We start from the raw sequence: 20057 nt of genomic DNA on the forward strand, positions 1-20057 counted from the left end.
GACACATCTTTCTGAGATCTGAATTCTCTTCCATACCCACCTTCATCTTTGCCACTGACAGCACCTCAGTGGCAAAGATGAAGGTGGTTGTCTCCCCAAACTGTGTGATGCCCTAGCTGCCCTCTGTGTTCAGTGGCTCCCAGCAGTGGAGGTTTGCCAAGACCCTGCAGTGTCCCAAGGGAAGGATCTCAGTCAGCATCTAGTTGCAGGCTGATCAGAAGCTGGGGCCTCAGGCAACAGCTTTTCAAGTATGTAAACAGGCTTCTTTCCGGGAAGGACTGGGAGATGGGTGTTTCTGAGAGCTGTGTGTGAGCTAAGCCTTTAGAGAATAGCCCGTTAAGAACTGTTTTCTGTTTCCTCCAGTCCCGTGGGATCCACAACCACAAGCCTCACTGGCCACCAGCACCAGGCGATCAGTGGGTGCATCCCCTGAGCAGCAGCCACAAATGCCATGGTGCCAACTGTGTGCACAGGTCCTTTCAGGACAAACCAGTGACCAGGAGTGTGGCAGGAAGAGAATGTGGAGATCGTACCTACTCACACCCCTGGGCTCTGGAGAGGGATTTTGGCCCCTAGATTTGTGTTAAATTAGGATCATGATCCTCAGGCTGCAGCGTTTAAGAAAAGAAAATAGTCCTTTTTCAGGGAAAGACTGGAGGTGGGCGTTTCTCTCTGCAGGCTCTGTGCTGAGTCCTGGGGTAGGGTTGGGAGTGAGTGTAGCTATAGTGAGTTTCCCAGTCCATTGAGAACTGCTTCTTTTCATCCTGTGGGTCTTGCTGACTCAAGTCCCATTGGCTTTCAGTGCTGCTTGATTTGAGGGCTTAGGCCTCAGGGGGAAGTTTAAAAGTTGGGGACAAGATATTGAGTACATATCCTTTACTTCTTAAGGAGAAGCTGGAAGGTGTGACTTCCCTCCCAACTGTTGTGGGTGGGGTTTATGATGCCATTGTGCCTCAGTCTACTCTATTTATTTAGATGTGGGTTTTTTTCTAGTTTGTCCAATCTGTATGAGTGGCTTAGCTATCTTCTGGATTTCTTTAAGGGAATTGTCCCATTAGCAGATGTCCATTCAGTGAGTCTCTGGGTGAAGGTGAGTTCAGGTGCCTCCTAAGTCACCATCTAGAACCAGACTGGTTTGGCTTTAAAGAAGAAACTTACTTTCTGAAGTCATTATGTTACCAACAACGTTGGCGAATTTGATGCCCATAGGACACAGAGAAGCCAAGTCTGACGAAACAGGTTTTCACAGAGAAAAGATTTATTCTTTCAGCTGACAAATGACGTGACTGGATACAAGGCTCCCATCAGTCTCCCTGAATAAAGACTTAGAGAAAATTTAAACGACAATTGTAAAAAGAAACTATACATATTTATTAACTCTAATTTGAAAGTCTTGACAGGTAATCTGGGAACTAAGCCATCTGGGAAAATGGGAAGGTGAGAGAAAGTATAAAGAAGTTCCAAGCTGGCAAGGTTTGATGGGGTGGGATTTGGTGCCGGGCTAAGTGCACTTTCTGAGAATCCCTCGCATCTGAATATTGTCCCCAAGGACCGGGTCAGCACACGGTTTCCGGCTACGGGCAAATTTTGGTTCAGTCCCCCTATTGGGGTTAGTTGGAGTTCATTTGTTTGCTTTCTGTGCCTGGGTAAGCCGCTGGGAGTGGGGATCTGGCTTGATCTTGTGGTCCCTGGGGCTCTGTGAGGAAGCCTGCTGTTATCTCCTAAATAAAAAAATAAATTAATTAAAAAATAGTTGCATTGGTTTCAGTTTTAGGGTCTGGTTTCAATTACTTTAGAATTTGGTCCAGGTTTCCTCCATGCCAGAAAAATGTGCCCAACTTGTAGCAAATATTGCTTTTGCTATCTCTAAAGAGATTTTTGGATCCAGGTGCCAGTTTACAAAGGGGAAATTTTCTCTGAAAGTTAGAGAACATATTTAGGCACTCAGGCCACAGGAAAAACTTTCTCAGTGCTGAAAACTATAAATCGTATCAGTTCCTCAAATACCAAAGAATCAAAAAGATGTATATCATACAAAATCTTCTTCCAGACCCTCAGTGCTTTCATACATTGCTCTCTCCTTTAAAGCCACCACAATCCTGTGAGGTAGCATGATTCCTATTTCATAGATGAGAAAATTGGCTTATAATATGTTAGTGAGTTGCCCAAGGTCACATATTTACCTTGTATGTGTTTTCTAGTATCTGAACCCAGGTCTCTGCCTTACAGACCTCAGAGGGAAAACATCTCCACTCTGATTTGTCTAAAGGACCTTGAACATGTCCGTTCTCAGTGTCTGATGGATCACAGGATTATATGGTCTTTAATGGACCATTTTGTCCAAAGATTCCTATACTTGGACATTGTAGGTCAACAAAATTTTTAAAACATAATTATATACTTTATTTTTCCTGGGACAAATATTTTCAAGTAACCTGACAGTTACTGTAAATAGCATTTCACAGAAGAAAGGATATTAAAAAGCACGAAAACAGAAAGGAAATAATTCATTTCTTCATTCATTCAATACAAATTACCAGAGTGTCTATTTTGAAAAATCACTTAGTCTCCAAAAACAATTCTTAAGGTATACAGTAAGTGAAAAAATGTGTAATCAAGACAATCTACTAAAATAGGCAGGAAAAGTGAGACTATCTGGTATTGGAATCAAGATGCTCCTGCCTCGCCCTTTCCAATTCAAGACAAACTCAGTCCAGACTGGTACAGCCCCGAACACAGGGCTGCCTCCCACCCCAGTTTTCAGTTGAAATATCATTTCACGAATTCTCAGCTGACTTGAAATTACTGTTCCTCAGCTACATATCCTTAAAGAGCTACCAAAAAGATATAAAAGGCATACACATTATTGAGCTGATACCAAAATTAATGTGGCTAATTCCCCCTATAAATTGTAGAGCTTGGTCATAGTATTGCTCGGTCTTCCTATGGCTCCGAGATCGATGATGATTGTAAAGGTCTGATTGCACCTAATGTCACAGTTACTTCCATGACCCACATTCTCAGCAGGCCGTTTTTCCCTCCTATCACATTTAAGTCGTGTGTCTGGGATAAGGGAGCAGCTGATATTTTGGGATTGTGTTTGTGTGTGTGTGTGTGTGTGTGTGTGTGTGTGTGATTCTGAGAGGACCATGTATGAAGACCCAGCTCTGGGGCATCAAGGACTGTGAGAAGGAGCAGCAGGAGCTGTGGGCAGCAGGTCCCCAGGGAGGGGAGGCACTTAAAGCAGAGTCTGTGGAAGCTTCTGGTGGCTCTTTCTCTTAGGTTGGGCCCCTTTGAGAAGGGAAGGGGCAGCAGAGACTGAGGGGGGTACACAGCAGGGGAGCAATGTGTCAACATTTAAATATCTGCTCATCATTCATGAAATGTTCTCTGCATGTCTCTTGTGTCCCCACTGTCCTCCTCCTGGGACCCCTGTCATGAGAGAAAAGGCAGCCTATGATATAGGACTCTGCTACCTCAGCCTTCCTCCCCAGGTCCTGACCCTCCTTCCCCATCCTTTTCACTCTGTCACACAGAGGGTCAGAGCGGGAACAGCCCTTAGAGCAGCCGATCTAGGACTTCTCAACATTACTCTTAAATGTGGATTCTTTTTGTCCGAAGGAGCCCGAGTGAGGAAATAATCTAGAGATGGTCTCCAAGGGAACCACCCACTCAGCAGCCCCTCATTCAGCCCCTCTGCCCACTTCCCCCACAGAAGCCCTATGACGCTGTGGACACCTTGAGAGCCCTTGATCTGGTTAACCACTTACAGGACCCCACCCATTTCCTGGGATTTGGAAACCTCTTAGTGGGATCCCTGAGACTCCTGAGGGTATTGAGAGATGAATGTCACCTTCTCTTAACTCCCTGTGGACCCTGACCCTGTGTGACCTGTGGGCTGACCCTCCTCCTGACCTTTCCCCTTCTGGAACAGCCCTTGGCCTGCCCTCCCTGCCCAACAACTTACAGTCAGGCCCTCAGCTTCCTGTGGACATAGAAGGCAGAGACACCAACTGCCAGCAGCGCCTTGTTGACAAGGAAGAAAGCGATGAGGGATTGAGCAGACATTGCCGGGCCTGGAAATAAGGGACAGGAGAAGCCATTAGAGGGGCCATTAGGGGAGACTATTACCAGGGGCTAAATTTTAGTTCATCTGAGGTTACCTGGGCCCGTCAATGCTCTGAAGTTTTTGCACCTGCTCTGGGCTCAGGCTCAAGGTAGAAATCGGATAAAGAGATTAAGCCCAGGGTTTACTTAGAGCAACAGCAGAGCTGCAGAGAAGGTTGGATTCTCCACTTCACTGGGCCTGCTCGGCCTTATAGGGCCCTCATGGGGGATATGGGACCCTGGAGTGTCGGGTAGGGACCTATGGATCAAAGACTCAACAATCTTCAGTCCACTGCTGGGCTGCTGAGGACAATGGCAGCCGCAGAGATACTTATCTCCAGAATTATCCTGTCCAAACTAGTATGAAACAAACAAAAACAGGAATTAAATCCTGTGTAAGACTAGCTCCCAGTATTACTTGAAAAGATAATATGAAAACTGCAAAATATCTCAGTCAAAGGAGAAAAATCACTAAATCTTAGTGCACAATCTGTCACGAGGCTGCCAGCCTACCCGCCCTCAACGAAAGGAGAAAGTACAAGAGAAACAGATGAGGGCGGCCAAGAGAGGGGCCTGAGAATTATTTGGAAATCCCACCCAATATTAAATCCACCCTAAATTTGAAATTACTGGAAAATTGTCCTGCAAATCAGAGTTCAGATGAAAGGAAGGAGTTTCAAAGTGTGGTTGATTTACTATGGTCTGCACAGTGTTTCCAGACACTGTGAATATTTAAGCTTACATAGCAAAGCGTCGAGCAGTCGTTATTAAGTGAAAATCGTCAAGTGAGGACATTATTTTGTATTATTACAGTGGAATCAATATAATAACAAAGATCTTAATAAGTGAAAGGGAGCCAGGAGACTCAGGGTTCTAAAAGATAAAAAGGAATCAAATACATTACAGGACTCAGAACATTTTTTCCACTTTCAAAATGATCCAAAACCCAAAACTCCACTAACATACCTGGATTATGCTATAGTGACAGAGAAGAGTTATATTAATGTGAAATATTGTAAAACTCCCCAGTACCGAAAACATGACCAAGAAGATATCCATCCTCACACCAGGCCCACTGGTCCAGGACTGCAGTGGCCGGAGCCTCAGACACGGGCGGAGGTGAGGCATCCAGTGCAGAGGGCACACTTGGCTCCAGCAGCCAAGCTAAACCACCCAAAGCATTTCCAGCCTTAGTACTTAGCAAGGGTGCCAGGTCAGGCAACTGAGAGAACCAGGAAGTAGCAGCCTGGTCTGAGCCCCAGCAGGAGGCGGAGACGGAAAAGCAAACCGAAGCCAGTCCAGACAGTGGAGGTGGTGGAGCCTCAGTTCTCCTGCTCTGCTTTTCAGTACAACCCTGAACCCTACGAATGACACCAGGTACAAGCATAAGACTCTGAGAGATGGAAGAGGACGGCAGACTGGCTGGGGGCCTGGGGACTAAAGGAAGAAGACAGTGACCAGGCATCATAGCTGCTCTGTCCTAACTCCACAGGCACAGAAGGTGACCAGGTTGGCATTAGAAAAAAAGGCGAAAATCAGTAATCTATGTTCCCACCTCAAGAAATGAGAAAAGGAGGAACAAAATCAACCCCATAAAAGCTGTAAAAGTGTATTACAAATAGTACAAAACTGAATGAAATTGAAAATGGAGAAACAAAAGAGAAAAACCACTGAAATAAACTAATTTTTTTAAAAGATCAATAACATTAGAAAACTTCTACCAAGACTGATGAATTAAAAAAGAGAAATAACACGTTTCCAATACCAGAAATGAAATGGGAGATCTGTACAGACCCTGTAGACATCAAAAGGAATATGAGGGTCTATTATAAACAACTCTACAGCAGACATTGGACAACATAGAGACAATGGATAGAACTCCTCAAAACCCACCACCTACCACAATTCACTCAATTTGAAATCAGTAATGTGAATAGTTCTAAACTATTCAAAATATTTTTAAAATCCAAAAAAGGTGATGTCATGTGAAAATTCTACCAAGATATTACAGATGTATTAAAAGTTATTTTAATGCACAAAAATCAGCTATAAAAGAAATTTGGTGATATTTGGCTATATAGTCCATTTTGATGATATTAGGGAATCATTGTCCATTTTAATAAGTTTGTAATGAATGGTATTGGTTTCTAGAAAAACCGATGACCTTAATCACATGCCCACTCAATTATGGACTGCCTTTCCATTTGGATGTGCATATATGACTAAGTCAGTGGACACATTTATGCACCTTCTGTGTAGCTCTTATATTTAGGGCAATTGTTTGTCCTCCCCTTCCTATGTTTACTCTCCTAACAGGCAGCGACAGGGACACTAGGTGGCCTAAACTGATCCAGCAGGTAGGACATCACCATAGTACATGTTGTGAGAAATTTGGTCCTTTGAAAGGTCTTCTGTAGTAAACACTCCTGGAATCCAGGCCCGATGCCCTCCTGATATTACATGAGAGAGAAATAAGGCATATTTTCTTTGCACAACGGGTCTCTAAGGCCCTTTGGACAATGCCCAGCTGAGGGGGAGCGTATCTCTAATTAGCACATATTTGCTATACAGGCTGGAGGTCCGTGTCCTCAGGGACTCAGATGTAGATTGATTAATTTAGCCCAATCACCTGGTGTGAGGACAAGAAGTTGTTCCCCAAGTCCCTTCTGTAAAACTCCAAACTCACAGAGAAATAGAATCAGGAAAGACGATCAGAGATGAACTGAAATTTTCCTACAGTAACCTGGCAGGAGGCAATTGTGATTATTGCTGGTTCATTGTCATCAACCAAGGGACAAAGGAGGCCCGTGCTGTGGCCACTCATGGTCACCTGGGGGCCTGGACCAGATGGAAAAGTCTAGGATGGAGTAGAGACTTGGCAGCAGTGAGAAAGACCAAGGAGGAGGGTGGGGTCTGACAGGGATGGTGATCGCAGTAACTGTAGGTGAGGAAAGCAAGACGCAGGGCGCTGTGAACAGGTGATGTCCTTCCTTCCTTCTTTAATGTAAATTGATGCAATGTGTATTGATCTTTAGGACGATCTATAAAGATAGAAGCAAATTCTTACCAGTGGTGACTCTTGAAGTGTGAGATTTGGGAGGGGAGCACACTTCAAAATTCTCTGCCTAGCAATAGACTTTGAGATCATTTTATAGTAAACACAAATCACTGCTCTTAATTAAAAAATAGTAATATTTAAAATCTGGTTAGTTGGAGTGGAGGCCTCACCAGTATTTATGTCTGACCCCTGGTCCTTCTGGGGGACAGAGGCCTCCAGGGTAAGGTGTTTGGTGACCGCCGGCTGCCCATCGTGCTCCACCTGGCAGGTGAGCACCACGTCCTCCCTGTGGGCAGATAAATTCACGAGGAGCCAGCTCATCCAGTTAAAGGTTCCGTCCTTGTTCTCTGTGAGGGTCAAGGTCGTTTCAGTTCGGGACAAGTTTCCGTTCTCCAACCAGGTCAGCTGTAGGCGCTGGGGGTACAAATTCTTCACCTGGCAGACAATGATGTTCAACAGGTTCCCTGCCACAGGCTGTTGGGTAACCTCCAGGGTGGGCGGAACTGAAAGAACACAGGGCAGAAGCTCTGACCTCATGGAACAGACGGATCACAGGGGAGGGCTCCATAACTTAGCTCCTCCCCCCACAGCGAGGGGACCAACCAGGACACTGCCAGGCATACAGCAGGTGCTCAAACACTGAGGGTACTTCTTACATATGAATGAAATCACTAAGCGCGGTGCCTGCACACAGTAGGTGCTCAAGGACTGGTAGCTCCTATTAGTGTAATATGAGTGAATTCAACAAACACAGGCCCTGGCAGGCATTCGGAAGGTACTAACTGTGGCAAAATGAATGAAATCACCGAGCACACAGGGGCCTCACTCACAGCAGGTGCTTAGTAATTGGAGTTGCTATTGGTAAAGCAATGAAAATATCTGTATCTACACAGTAGTAGGTGTCACGTGGCAGCTGCCATTAAACAGTAGTGAGTGACCAGCACACACAGGTGCCTGGTGATGGGAAGGACTGTCAGGAATTAGATTCCAGGCAATTCCAGGCCTGGAGCAAAAGCAGGGGGAGGAGCAGGCTTGGAGGTTGGGGGCCAGGTGTGGGCTCGTCTGGGTGGGAGGGGATCTACCTCGGATGGTCTCAGACAAGTTGGCAGTCCCACGAAGAGGAGGGCCCTCCTGCAGGGTGACATGGTCCACCTCGCAGACCAGCTGAGAGCGAACGTCCCCCGGGGCCAACACCAGCCTGGCTGTGCTGGAGATGCTGTAGGAAGCGCTGTCTCCCTCTGGGTCCACGGTGGTCTGGGAGGCTGGGAGCTCATTCCCATCTTTGAACCACTTCAGGGTGATGTGTCGGGGGGAGAAGCCGTGGGACTCACAGGTGAAGTTCACTGTCTCCTTAGGTGGGGCCCTCCCCGTGGGGCCCGATACCACGAGGGGAGAGGGTTTGGCTACAAAAGGAGCATAATGAACAATAACCATGATTGTGATTATCACCAATAAGGATAAGCATGTGACACTGTTCAGAAGCTTCTCACATGTTATTTTTAATCTTTCTAATAATGTAGGGAGGGTGGTGTCCTCATCCTCATCTTACAGAGGAGGACACATGTCAACCCTAAGTGAGGGGCGGGGCCAACATGCAAATCCAGGCCTGCGTTCATCATCCACGTTCTTTCAGGTGATTCCCACAATCTTGGCCCAGAAACAAAATTACTGCTCGGTCTCACTCTTCATCTTAACTGTTCCTAGCTCTCCTGAAACCCTCACAGACCCCGGGACAGGAGCTGTGATTATCACCACTTCCCAGATGAGGAACCTGAGGACCTGAGGAAACGGAGACTTGCCAAGACCACAGAGTGACGGGGAAATGGCCCCATTGCTCCCTGGTGTCCTGATACCATCCTGCAAAGGTTGTGTGGTTCTCCACATTATGACGGTGAGGACACTGAGGCCCAGCAATAAGAACTGAGTCACAACCTTGAAATAACCCCTGAGATGAGGTGCTACTCTGTGCTGGGGGGTCACACAGAGTCCCTGAAATCTTTCCAGCTCTCCTTAAAAGGAGTCCATGATTATCACCATTTAACAGATGAGAAAACTAAGGCTGAGAGTAATGAAGTGACAGTCTGCTCCCCCCACTGTGTCCCAGGGGTATTTCCTGAGGTCACATCCTTTCACATCCATCAGCAGAGCACATGCCCCACCTACACGTGCTCCACACTCACTAACATCCCCGCTTTTCCTCTTTGAGATTCTTGCCTTTAAGCCATTATAGGAATACTCACTCCTGAGTCCCCGGCCTGAGGCCCTTGTAGAAGTAAGCGGAAGATGTAGGCTTCTGACAACTGGGTCTAGAATATGACCCCTTACTCATGGTGGGCCACAGCAGCCTCTAGGAAACCCCTCCCCCTCCTCATCCTCAGTCTGCAGAGTCAGGAACTAGCATGCAGGGTGTTGCTGGGGTGGCAGGGGCTCCGCTCTGCTCTATCCAGGCCACTGTCTCCAGGCTGCTCCTGCAGGCTGCTCAGTGACGAAACAAACACCATGAAAGTGGGGAAAAAGACTACTGAATGCTTAAAATTTTTGTATTAAAGTATAGTTGTCACTGAATATACTATTAGGTATAACATATAGTGATTAGACATGTATACGTATGATATGATCACATGTTACTTCTAGTAACCCTCTGTCACTGTGGAAACATGATATTTCTGACAGTATTCCCCATGTAGCACATTACATCTCTGTGACTTATTCATTTTATAACTGGAATATTCTACCTCTTTTCCAATTCACCGTTTTCCTCCATTCCCCAACAACACTCCCTCTCTGGCAACCATCAGTTTTTCTATATCAATGAGTCTGTTTTTGTTCTGTTTTGTTTTTTATTTGTTTAGATTCCATATATAAGTGAAATCATATGGTTATTTGTCTTTCTTTGTCTGACTTATTCCACCTAGCATAATACCCTCTAGGTCCATCCGTGTTGTCACAAATGACAAGACTAAATGCTTGGGCTTCAGTCTTGGCTCCCAGACCTGCTCACTAGTAAGGTCCCCTCTCTGAGCCTTACTGTCCTCATGTGTATAAAGGAGCAGCAGATGCCCTCAGAGCACTGGTTATGGGAGTAAATGCCATGAGGAAGATACAGCACCTGGCAAACTGCTGTTCCCGGCCCCTCCCACATCCCCACTTTCTCATCCAGGCATCATCTGGGCAGGTAACTTGGGGAAAGGAATGAGCACTCAGGAGGCAGCAGATCTGAGTGGTGATGGAGCCACTTCCTATTACCTGTGACTACCTGGCCAAGGGATGCACCATTAGAACTCTTGTGATGTCTGCAAATTCAAGACAAATTCACCTTCCCGGCCTATGTCCAGGGATGCTGGGGAGACTGCATTGCTATCACAACTAGGACAGATATGTGGTTATATGCACAGAAATTGAAGTCCATGTCCCTTCTAACCCATCAATGCCACGTTGACTGGCTTCTCCCTCATGAATAGGGTGACAGATGGATACAGGTATCCCCTGTAGCACTGTTTTAATAACCGGAAGTCAGGAATAACTTATACCCATCAACAGAAGTCTGTAAATGTACGATGCTGTCTCCATTCGCTGGAGTGTTAGCAGCTGTTGAACAATGGGGAGTTCTAGGTGCTAATATGGACCCTTGATTTGGGGTGATGTGGTTGGACGTTGGGCCAGGTCCCCAATAACTTCAGGCCTTAGGGTCTGAATGCGAGGGAAACCAATGAACCTTCGGGAAACCAATGAAAAGTATGAGCCTGGCTCTTGGTTAAATGCTTCAGTATACTGAGCTTTTCATTCTATGCCTAGTATGTGCCAGGCTTTTCCACGGAGAGAGAGTCCAGAGCCGGGGCAAGAAGGAGCCAGTCTAGAATCAGATCTGACTCTGGAACAATCCCCTCATGTCCTGGCCCTGTGACCATGGGCAAGGCCCCTCTCACCTCTTGGCCTCGGCTCCCAACTGTGTATAGCGGGTAGGTTAGGCTGGTGTAAAGGTCCTTCGAGTGCTGACATTCCCGGATTCAGGATCCTGGGCCCCTGGTAGAAAATCCTCATTAAGCATGTTTGCTGCCTCAGTGGGGTGACCCCTAAGTCACCCACATGGGGACATCCTTCCTGGATGAGGGACATTCTAAGACAACCCAGCCGTGGTCAGAGCCTTCAGTGACTAGGTAGTTGGTCCCTGAATGACAGGAATGTTTTCCAGAAATACGTAACTGATGACACAAACTCTGGGCACCTCCTCCAACCTGGCTGTCAGAGTAAAGAGTGAGTCTGTGCCTTTAAGAATTTCTTCTCAGTGTGATCGTTCTGAAGTTGAAATAAAGAAACATGTTCTCCATTGCACCTTATTCTTCATTCTCCAAAGAATGGAGGTCATTCTTATTAACTTGTCACACACCAAGGGACCAAGGAGGCTAACACTGTACTTACCAGTCACAGTGAGCCGAGTGCCTGCTCCAGACTTAAACTCCATGTCGTCAGGGTCTTGGCTCTGGAACTTCACACAGTAGTAGGTGCCGGTGTCTGCGGGGATGATGTTACTGATGCAGATGGAAAAGTCCGTGTTGTTTCTCCTTGTGGTGTCTGCAACAGTTGTTACTCGAGGGAAGCGGGCTCCCTCATTTCCTTTGAAACTGTAGATTAGCTCCCGGCCTGGTCCTGTCCCCCTGAACCACCGGATGGTCCCCACAGGGAGCATGGAGGTCACGGTGCAATGCAGAGTGGCCGTCTCTCCAGCTGCGACCCACACTGACATCTCAGGCTGAATCACCTGCAGCTCCTCACCTGCCCCTCCTGGAGGGAAACAGAGCAGTGATTTATTCATCCTTATGTGATCCTGTAGGTTTTGTCAAGTGTTTATCAACAACAGCTTTCACTGACTGAGCCCACTCTGTGAGTGGGCCTTGAACTCAGTACATTCATGTGTCATCTTGAGGAACATTCACAATGAGACGGTAAGTGAAACTGTAACGATGAGGAAACTGAGGCACAGTGAGGTTAAATGATTTGGCAGAGAGTGGGTGTGAGTGCTCCGTCCTCTCTGGAAGTGTCATGCTTCCCCAAATATTTCTGGCTCTGCAGCTGCTGACGTTACTGAGAGTAGCACTGCTGGACCTTTGCACTCGATGAGACTTCTTTAGACCACTGAGCTATGAGCAGAGGTGATGAATGTATTTTGTGGGATATGTGTGTAACTGCAAGAACATCTATGGATCAACTTTCCTCTTCCACAAAGCTCCACATGTTATGAAAATGTCTGCCCATCAGCCTGGGAACTTGAGTGACAGTGATGTGCAGAGTCCCCACCAAACACTGAACTTGTGTAAATAAGAAGTGAAACATCATTTCAATGTCTTGAGATTCTTTTCCCTCCGGAGCATAATCATGTTATATTAGTTTCCTAAGGCTGCTTGAAAAAAATACCAAAATCCTAATGTTTCAAACAACAGAGATTTATTATCTCGTAGTTCTGGTGTTCCTGGGCTAAAATCCGTGTCATCAAGCTGCATTACTTTTGCGTTCTCTGTTCCTTGCCTTCCAAATTCTACAGGCCACCCACATGCATTTTCTTATGGTTCCCATCTTCCTATCACTCCAACGTCTTGTTTCCATTGTCACTTTTCCTTCTCTAAATTTGACTTTTTACCTCCTTTTTAATAGGGACTCTTGTAATTATATAGTGTCAACACTATTATATAGGATAATCTTTCCATATCAAGAATCGTAATGTAATTACTTCTCTAAAATCTGTTTTCCCATATAAAGTAAAATATTCCCAGTTACTTCGTGTTAGGACATGGATCTCTTTATGGGGGTTGGGGGTCTATTGTTCTGTTTACCACTCACATCTCTCTTGACTGTTACAGAAACCAGTTGTTATAACAAAAAAAACCTATGTACATTGCAATGTCACACAATGTGAATGGCAAGACAACTTAGTTGAATTAGAAGAAGAACCATGCTAGCAGTGCACTTGTGAAACAGTTTGCAAAATAGAAGTTGAAATCAATTAAGAAGTTACATGATATTTTTACAAATGCAAAGAAATGGAACAACACAATCAAAAGATCAATAGTCAAAGAAAAATCACAGGGGTATTTAGAGAACAGCCTGAGGCTACTGAGAACGAAAAGACAACTACCGAAACCTGTGATGCAGCAAAAGCAGGGGTAGAGGTAACTTTACAGCTGTAAATGCAGACATTTAAAAAGGGAAACGATCATAAATCAATATACCTTTAGAAATTAGAAAAAGAAGAGAAAGAATTAATCCTAAATTTAAGGCAGCAGAAGGAAGGAAATAATAAAAATTAGTGCAGAAATAAAGAAATTATGAATAGTGAAACAACAGAGAAAATCAACAAAACTATGAGAGATTCTTGAAAAACATAAACACAATTCAAAAAACTTTCATTAGATTGACTCGGAAAAAAACCAGAAGACACAAGTAACTATCGTCAGAAAAAATTAAAGGACGTTTGTACAATTTTACTGGGGAAAAAAGGTTATAGTGGAGTACTATGAACAATTGTACAACAATAAATTTGATAACCCAAAGAAAATGGACAAATACCTAGAAATACAGAACTTACCAACACTGAATCATGAAAAAATAGAAAGTCTAAATAGACCTGTTACCAATAAAAAGATTGAATTAATAATGAAAAAACTGTCAAAGGAAAGCCCAAGATCATTTGGCTTCACTGGTGAATTCCACCAAACATTGAAAGAAAAACTAACTCTAATCCTCTACAATCTCTTCCAAAAATTTCAGAAGAAAGAAAGACTTATTTACTTTAGAGTCATTCTGAGACTCCTTCTCAGGACAGGATTATCCTGATAACAATGCCAGGCAAAAGCACTGTTGGAAAACTACAGACCAATATCTCTTATGAACACTGATGCAACAAACCTCAACAAAACACTGGCAAACAATATCCAACAGCATATTAAAGGAATTATGCATCACAACCAACTGGGATTAATTTCTGGAAGTAAACATGGTTCAACATATGAAAACCTAACAATATAATGTATCACATTAATAGAATGAAGGGCATAAAATCACGTGATCATCTTATTTGCTTCAGAAAAGCAGCTGTCAAAACTCAACATTTTTCATGATAAACATGATCAATAAACTAGGAATAAATGGAAACTTCCACAAAATGATAAAATCATATATGAAAATCCTGTCGCTAATATCATACTTCCTGGTGAAAATCTGAACGCTTTCCCTGTAATATCACAAAACAAGACAGGGATGCCCACTTTTGCCGCTGATATTCAACACAATAATGAAAGTTCCAGAAAGAGCAATTGGATAATAAAAATAAATAAAAAGACATTCAAACTGGACAGAAACAAATCAAACTATGTCTGTGTGCCCATGACATGACTTTATATGTAGCAACCCTCAAGGTTCCACACTTACCCACACATGTTCACACACAACAAACTCTGTTAGAACTAATACCTGATTTCAACAATCTTGTGGGATACAAATCAACACACAAAACTCAGTTGCATTTCTATATACTTGTGAGGAACAATCCAAAAGGAAATTAAGCAAATAATTCTCTTTACAACAGCATCAAAAAGTATCAAATGCTTAGGAGTATATTTTACCATTGAGATGGAAGATTCCTACACTGAAAAGTACAAAACATTGCTGAAAGAAATTGAAAAAGAGATTTATAAATGGAAAAGCATTTTGTGTTCATGGATTAGAAGAGTTAATGTTGTTTAAATGTCAATAGTACCTAAAGCACTTAACAAATTCAATAAAATCCCTATCAAAACCTCAATGGCATTTTTTGCAGAAATGGAAAAGCCTGTTTTCAAATTCATGTGAAATTCCAAAGGGCACCAAATAACAAAAATATCTTGAAAGACAACATAGTTGGGTGACTCATATTTCCTGATTTAAAAACTTACAAAAAAACTACAGCAATCAAAGTAGTGTGATACTCGCATTAAAACAGATATACAGACCAATGGATTAGAACAGAGAGCTGGGAAAGAAACCCTCATATATGTGGTGAAATGATTTTCAACATGGGGGCCAAGACCATTCGATGGGGAAAGGACAGTGTTTCAACACATGATGCTGGGATCAAAAAATGAAACTGAACTCTTATCTTACATCACATACAAAAATGAACTTAGCATGGATCAGAAACCTAAATATAAGTGTTAAAACTATAAAACTTTAGAAAAAAACCGCAAGTCAAACTTTCATGACTTTGGATTTGGCAATGATTTTGTGACTATGAGATCAAAAACACAACTGACAAAAGAAAAACATACATAAAGTGAACTTTATACAAACTGAAAGTTTTTGTGCAACAGACAATCGTATCAAGAGTGTGAACAGACAGCTCACAAAATAGGAGAAAATATTTGCAAAGCATGTATCCTAAAGGATTAATATTCAAAATATATAAAGAACTCCTACAATTCAACAAAAAACCTAACAACCCAATTAAAAGTGGACAGAGGACTTGAACAGACATTCCTCCAAAGACGATATACAAATGGTCATTAAGCACCTGAAAAGATACTCAGCATCACTAGTCATTAGGAAAATGTAAATAGAAAATACAGTGAGATAAACTGCATATTCCTTAGGAGGACTATGATCCAAAACAAAATAAAAATAAAACCAGAAAATAAGTGTTGACAAAGATGTGAAGAAATTGACACCCTTGTGCATTGCTTGTAAAAATATAAAAATTGTGCAGCCACTGTGGAAAACAGTGGTGGTTTCTTAAAAAGTTAAACATACGATGTATTTAACGATTCCACTCTTAGGTGTATTATCCCCCAAAGCAAAGCAGCTACTCAGACAGATACTTTGCACATCAGTGATCATAGCAGCCGTATTAACAACAGCCAAGAGTAGTAGCAACAACCCCAATATCCACCAACAAAATGTGCTGCATATGTACACACAGTGGAATATTATGCAGCCCAAAAAAGCAATGACATCCTAATAGGTCCTAGAACATGGATAAGCCTTGAAAATATTATGCTAAGTGAAAACTGACAGAAACGAACAAATTTGAGTTCCTTTATATGAAGTACCTGGAAAAAGCAAATTCGTAGATGCAAAAGAATAGCCATTCGCAAGTCTAGAGTCGGGGGGAGGAAAAATGGGGATTTAATTTAATGAGTACAGAGTTTCTGCCTAGGATGTTGAAAAAGTTCTGGGAATATTCAGTGATGATAATTTCACAACATTATGAGCAAACTTAATGCCACTGACTTCTATCCTTAAAAGTGGTTAAATAGTAAAGTTTATGTGATGAATATTTTGCCACAAAAAATATATATGTACTAAAACAAGTTTCTCACTCCATATAGAACCTTTGAATTGGACTAAATGACTAAAGGAAAAAGATAAACCTTGGGCCTGAAGATTGGAGAACGTGCACTGGAATTGGGAGATAGAACCATGAGGGAAGCAAGCAAGGAAACAGCAGATGTGAAACTCGAGTTTCCAAAGGTATTGGTGAGTCACCATGTTTGGACAATGAGTTATGAGTTGAATGGACATGAGTTCACCTTTGGGCCAATTATCTAACTTTAGGTGCAAAATTGTCCAGTTTGGTTTCACTGCCTGCGTGACTAACCAGTTTCTTGAGACAGAGAAATAAAAAAAAAATTCATTTTTATTTGAAGTGTCATAAAAAAACAGGCATGAGTTTTGGTGGCAGGGATATAAATCAGAGGAAGATGCAGCTGTGACACCACAAATCCTGTGTTGTTTTTTATTTTTTAGCTTCTCCTCAGGGAGACAATGTGTGGGTCACCTTGGCAGAGTGTGAGCTAGGAGACCTAAACACTGAGCACCATTTGTAACCAATATGCCTCCTAAGGAGGCCACATGCTGTCACAGGGCAGGTCCTTTTGTGCCAAGACCATCAGGTGATTTGTTTTCTAAACTGAAGTAGAAGATTGGAGGAGGGGAAGCTGAACTGCTAGGAAAAAGATGTCAAGATATGTGAATGAATCTTGGAGAGAGAATAGGAACAGAGGAGGGAGGAGAGAAGAGGTACCAGAGGGTTGAGAGAAGCAGGGAATTGCAAAAGCTCTGCCATCTGTGCATCTACAATTCTCATATTGACATAGGTGGTCCAGTGCTTTCCCCTGAACTCTGAATTCGCAAATCCACTCTCCATTCACATTTTTCCTTGGATGGAAATCAGTATCTCACAGTTCACACGTACAAAACTGTATCGCTGAATTGCCCCACAGACCTCTATGTCTTCGCTGATCCACCTTTATTCCTCCAGGTGCTCAGGTCCCAAATACCTGGAGTCTTGCTCTCCCACCCCCATCCTGTGCAACAGGAAAAACTGTTGCCTCCCCTTCAGCTGCATCCAAAATCTCCATCCTTCCCCTGTCTCTGCTGCTCACCTGGGGCAAGGCACTTTTCCTTGTTCACATGAATGCATTGACCTGTTAATGCAGAGGTTGCTTCTCTCCATGTCCTGAGGTAGTCTGTTCTCAACTGAATGCTAGAATAATTTAACACTCATGTCAGCTCATGTCATGTGTTTCTTCGAATCGTTGTAATGGCAACCTTTTCACTCAGAACAAAAGCTTAAATCCCTGAACACAGCAGGAAGATTCTAGCCTCAGGACCTTTGCACATGCTGCTCACTGTCAGGGAGGCTTTTACCCCAAGTAACCACATGACTCACTCCAAACCTTCTTTTAATCTTGGCTCAGACTTCCCTTGTCAGTTTTTCCTCACCAAGATTACTTGTTCAAATACACCCCACCTTTTAGAATCCCTCAATTTTCTTATCCTGCAATACTTCAACTTTTTTTTCATTAACACTCATCACTTTCCAACATATTACATTATTTACTTATTTATTATGTCCTTTGTTTACTCTCAGTTGCCTCATAGGACGTGAGACCCTGAGGGTACCTAAAGTTCCTATGACTGTTCTTGGCACCGAGTTTGTATCCAGTATGTATTTGTACGTTGTGTGCCTTGCCCAGTGCGAAACCTCCCTGAGACCCAAAGTCTATTTGAAGTGGGAAAAGTTATGGAAATTACCTCAGAAACTGAGTTTCTCATGGAGAGGACTTGGTGAGACGTGAGAACATCTTGTGCATATTCAGGAAGCAGGAGAGCCCAGGAGAAGAAAACCACAAACCCCCTTTCACACACCCACCCTTCCCACACCTATTGACAGAAGCGGCAAAAATCTCATGGGATGCAAGTAGGGCCACAGGCACTTGAGAAGAGTGAGCGTTGAGGCCGTGAGCTCTAGAATCAGACTCCCTGTGTTTAAATCACAGCTCTGCCATTTACCATGAGTGACCTTGAACCTCTGTGTTTCTGTTTTCTTATCTAAATGTAGGGATGACAAGTGACTGTACCTTGGCTGTAACGGTCACATGAGATAAAGCCCTAGGTATTTGCAACTTATCAGAACATGGAGAGTGTTCAGAAATTGAAATGTTATGACTCCAGATTTCCTGAGGCTTCAGCTGATATCAGATGATACAGGTATCAGCACAGATATAAATGTGGATGTGGATATAATTACAGGTACAGCTCACACATGCAGGAATCTCTGTATCGTTTATCTCCTTCCTTCTCTCTTTCTCACCCCACCCCTCAGGGAAGAGGGACTCCAAGATGGTAATGCGCAAAAGTTCTTCTCATTTTACCAAGAGGGAACGATGTTTTTCTTAAGAGATACGGGGAGGACCACTGGTAAGTTTGGACAAGTAGAAAGGAGGGAGGGAGGCTGAGAGACAGAGAAACCAAACATCTGTTCATGTGACTTTCATGAAGACTGAAAAAGGATTTGAAGAGACAATAAGGAAAGCCTTTTCAAAAGCCTGTGCAGCTACGTGTGTGTACATTCCTCACACCCACTCGTATACCACACACACATGGATACATGAATTCACAAATATATATATATACACATAAAAGTGTGTATTCAGGTTTTTTTTTGAGGATTGAATAAAATTATAATACATACTAGAAGTTTAGTAAAATTTTGGCACATAGGACCAATGCAACACATCATAACAAAAGTGTGTGAGTAAACACAGCAGATTTGAATTCTCCTGATATCACAGGGCAATGGTGGATGATAACTATTCTGTAGCTTCTCAGTGTTGTCTGATTTTTGTGCAATCAGCCTCCACTGAGAAGCTGAGCAGCATAACATGGTTAAAAGAACAAACTCTGGAGCTGGTTGGACCAAACTGAATCCTGGCTGAACCACTCACTGCCTTACACAGGTGACATTGGACAAGTTCCTCTCTTTGCCTCATTTTCCTCATCTGCAAATTAGGGGAAACAGTCATAGTTCTCACACAGTGATGTTGTGAGGATTAGACAAATTAATAAACACAGAGCTGTTGCCGTTCTGCTTTGAAGCATCATCTGTTTTCATTCCTCTGGTCACCATTGCAGGCAATGGATCCCCAGATAAAATGCTCAGACCCCTGATTTCATGCTGAGATAATGCCCAGTCCTTAGCCTTCTGTGGGAACACTGGGTGACACACTGTGTTTTCCTGGAGGCCCTAAGAGTCGAGGGGCAGCAGGAGGACCGGGGGGTAGGAGAGGGGTTTATACCCCAAGGCGTGCTCACCTGTGAGTCCCAGCAGTAGAGTCAGCAGCAGACAAGCAGGGGAGTGGGTCCAGGAGGCAGGGACGGTCATCCTGGAGGCCTGAGGAGCCTGCTCTGTCCACATGTGAGCTGGGAGAACCTGGACTCTGCTCTGTGAGAGGAGCGAAGCCCCTCCTATTGTTATATAACAGGAATTGTCTGAGATGGGGGGAAATGGCTGTGGCACAGTCGCCTGCTACTAGATTCCAGACAGTTCCTGCTTCTAGATTGTGAAATAGAATCAGGCAACGAA

The 20057-nt window shown here is 43.5% G+C and overlaps 2 protein-coding genes across 2 annotated transcripts in view; both read right to left on the reverse strand.

The window, feature by feature from the left end:
• LOC109439550 (signal-regulatory protein beta-1-like) overlaps positions 1-20057 on the reverse strand; it is an 89201-nt gene that overhangs the window by 56744 nt on the left and 12400 nt on the right. The window lies entirely within an intron of this gene.
• Positions 1348-19919, reverse strand: LOC141568037 (signal-regulatory protein beta-1-like). Its single transcript, XM_074317256.2, has 6 exons — positions 19787-19919; positions 11585-11947; positions 8248-8568; positions 7336-7668; positions 3968-4076; positions 1348-1721 (listed from the first exon to the last, which is right to left on the reverse strand). The coding sequence occupies exons 1-5, from the start codon at positions 19887-19889 to the stop codon at positions 3970-3972; spliced, it is 1227 nt and encodes a 408-aa protein (XP_074173357.2). The 5' UTR covers positions 19890-19919; the 3' UTR covers positions 1348-1721; positions 3968-3969.

Source organism: Rhinolophus sinicus, chromosome 13, assembly GCF_057876585.1.
Source record: "Rhinolophus sinicus isolate RSI-liver-muscle chromosome 13, RSI-T2T, whole genome shotgun sequence".
In the NCBI taxonomy this organism is placed as follows: domain Eukaryota; kingdom Metazoa; phylum Chordata; class Mammalia; order Chiroptera; family Rhinolophidae; genus Rhinolophus; species Rhinolophus sinicus.

Bases quoted from the DNA above. Each gene is read 5' to 3' on its own strand.
- LOC141568037 (XM_074317256.2), bottom strand. From the start codon at position 19,889: ATGTGGACAGAGCAGGCTCCTCAGGCCTCCAGGATGACCGTCCCTGCC. The intron at 11,948-19,786 runs GTGAGCACGCCT...GTTTCCCTCCAG, and splicing joins TCTACTGCTGGGACTCACAG to GAGGGGCAGGTGAGGAGCTG. The intron at 4,077-7,335 runs GTGAGGCCTCCA...CCTTATTTCCAG, and splicing joins GGGGTCAGACATAAATACTG to GCCCGGCAATGTCTGCTCAA.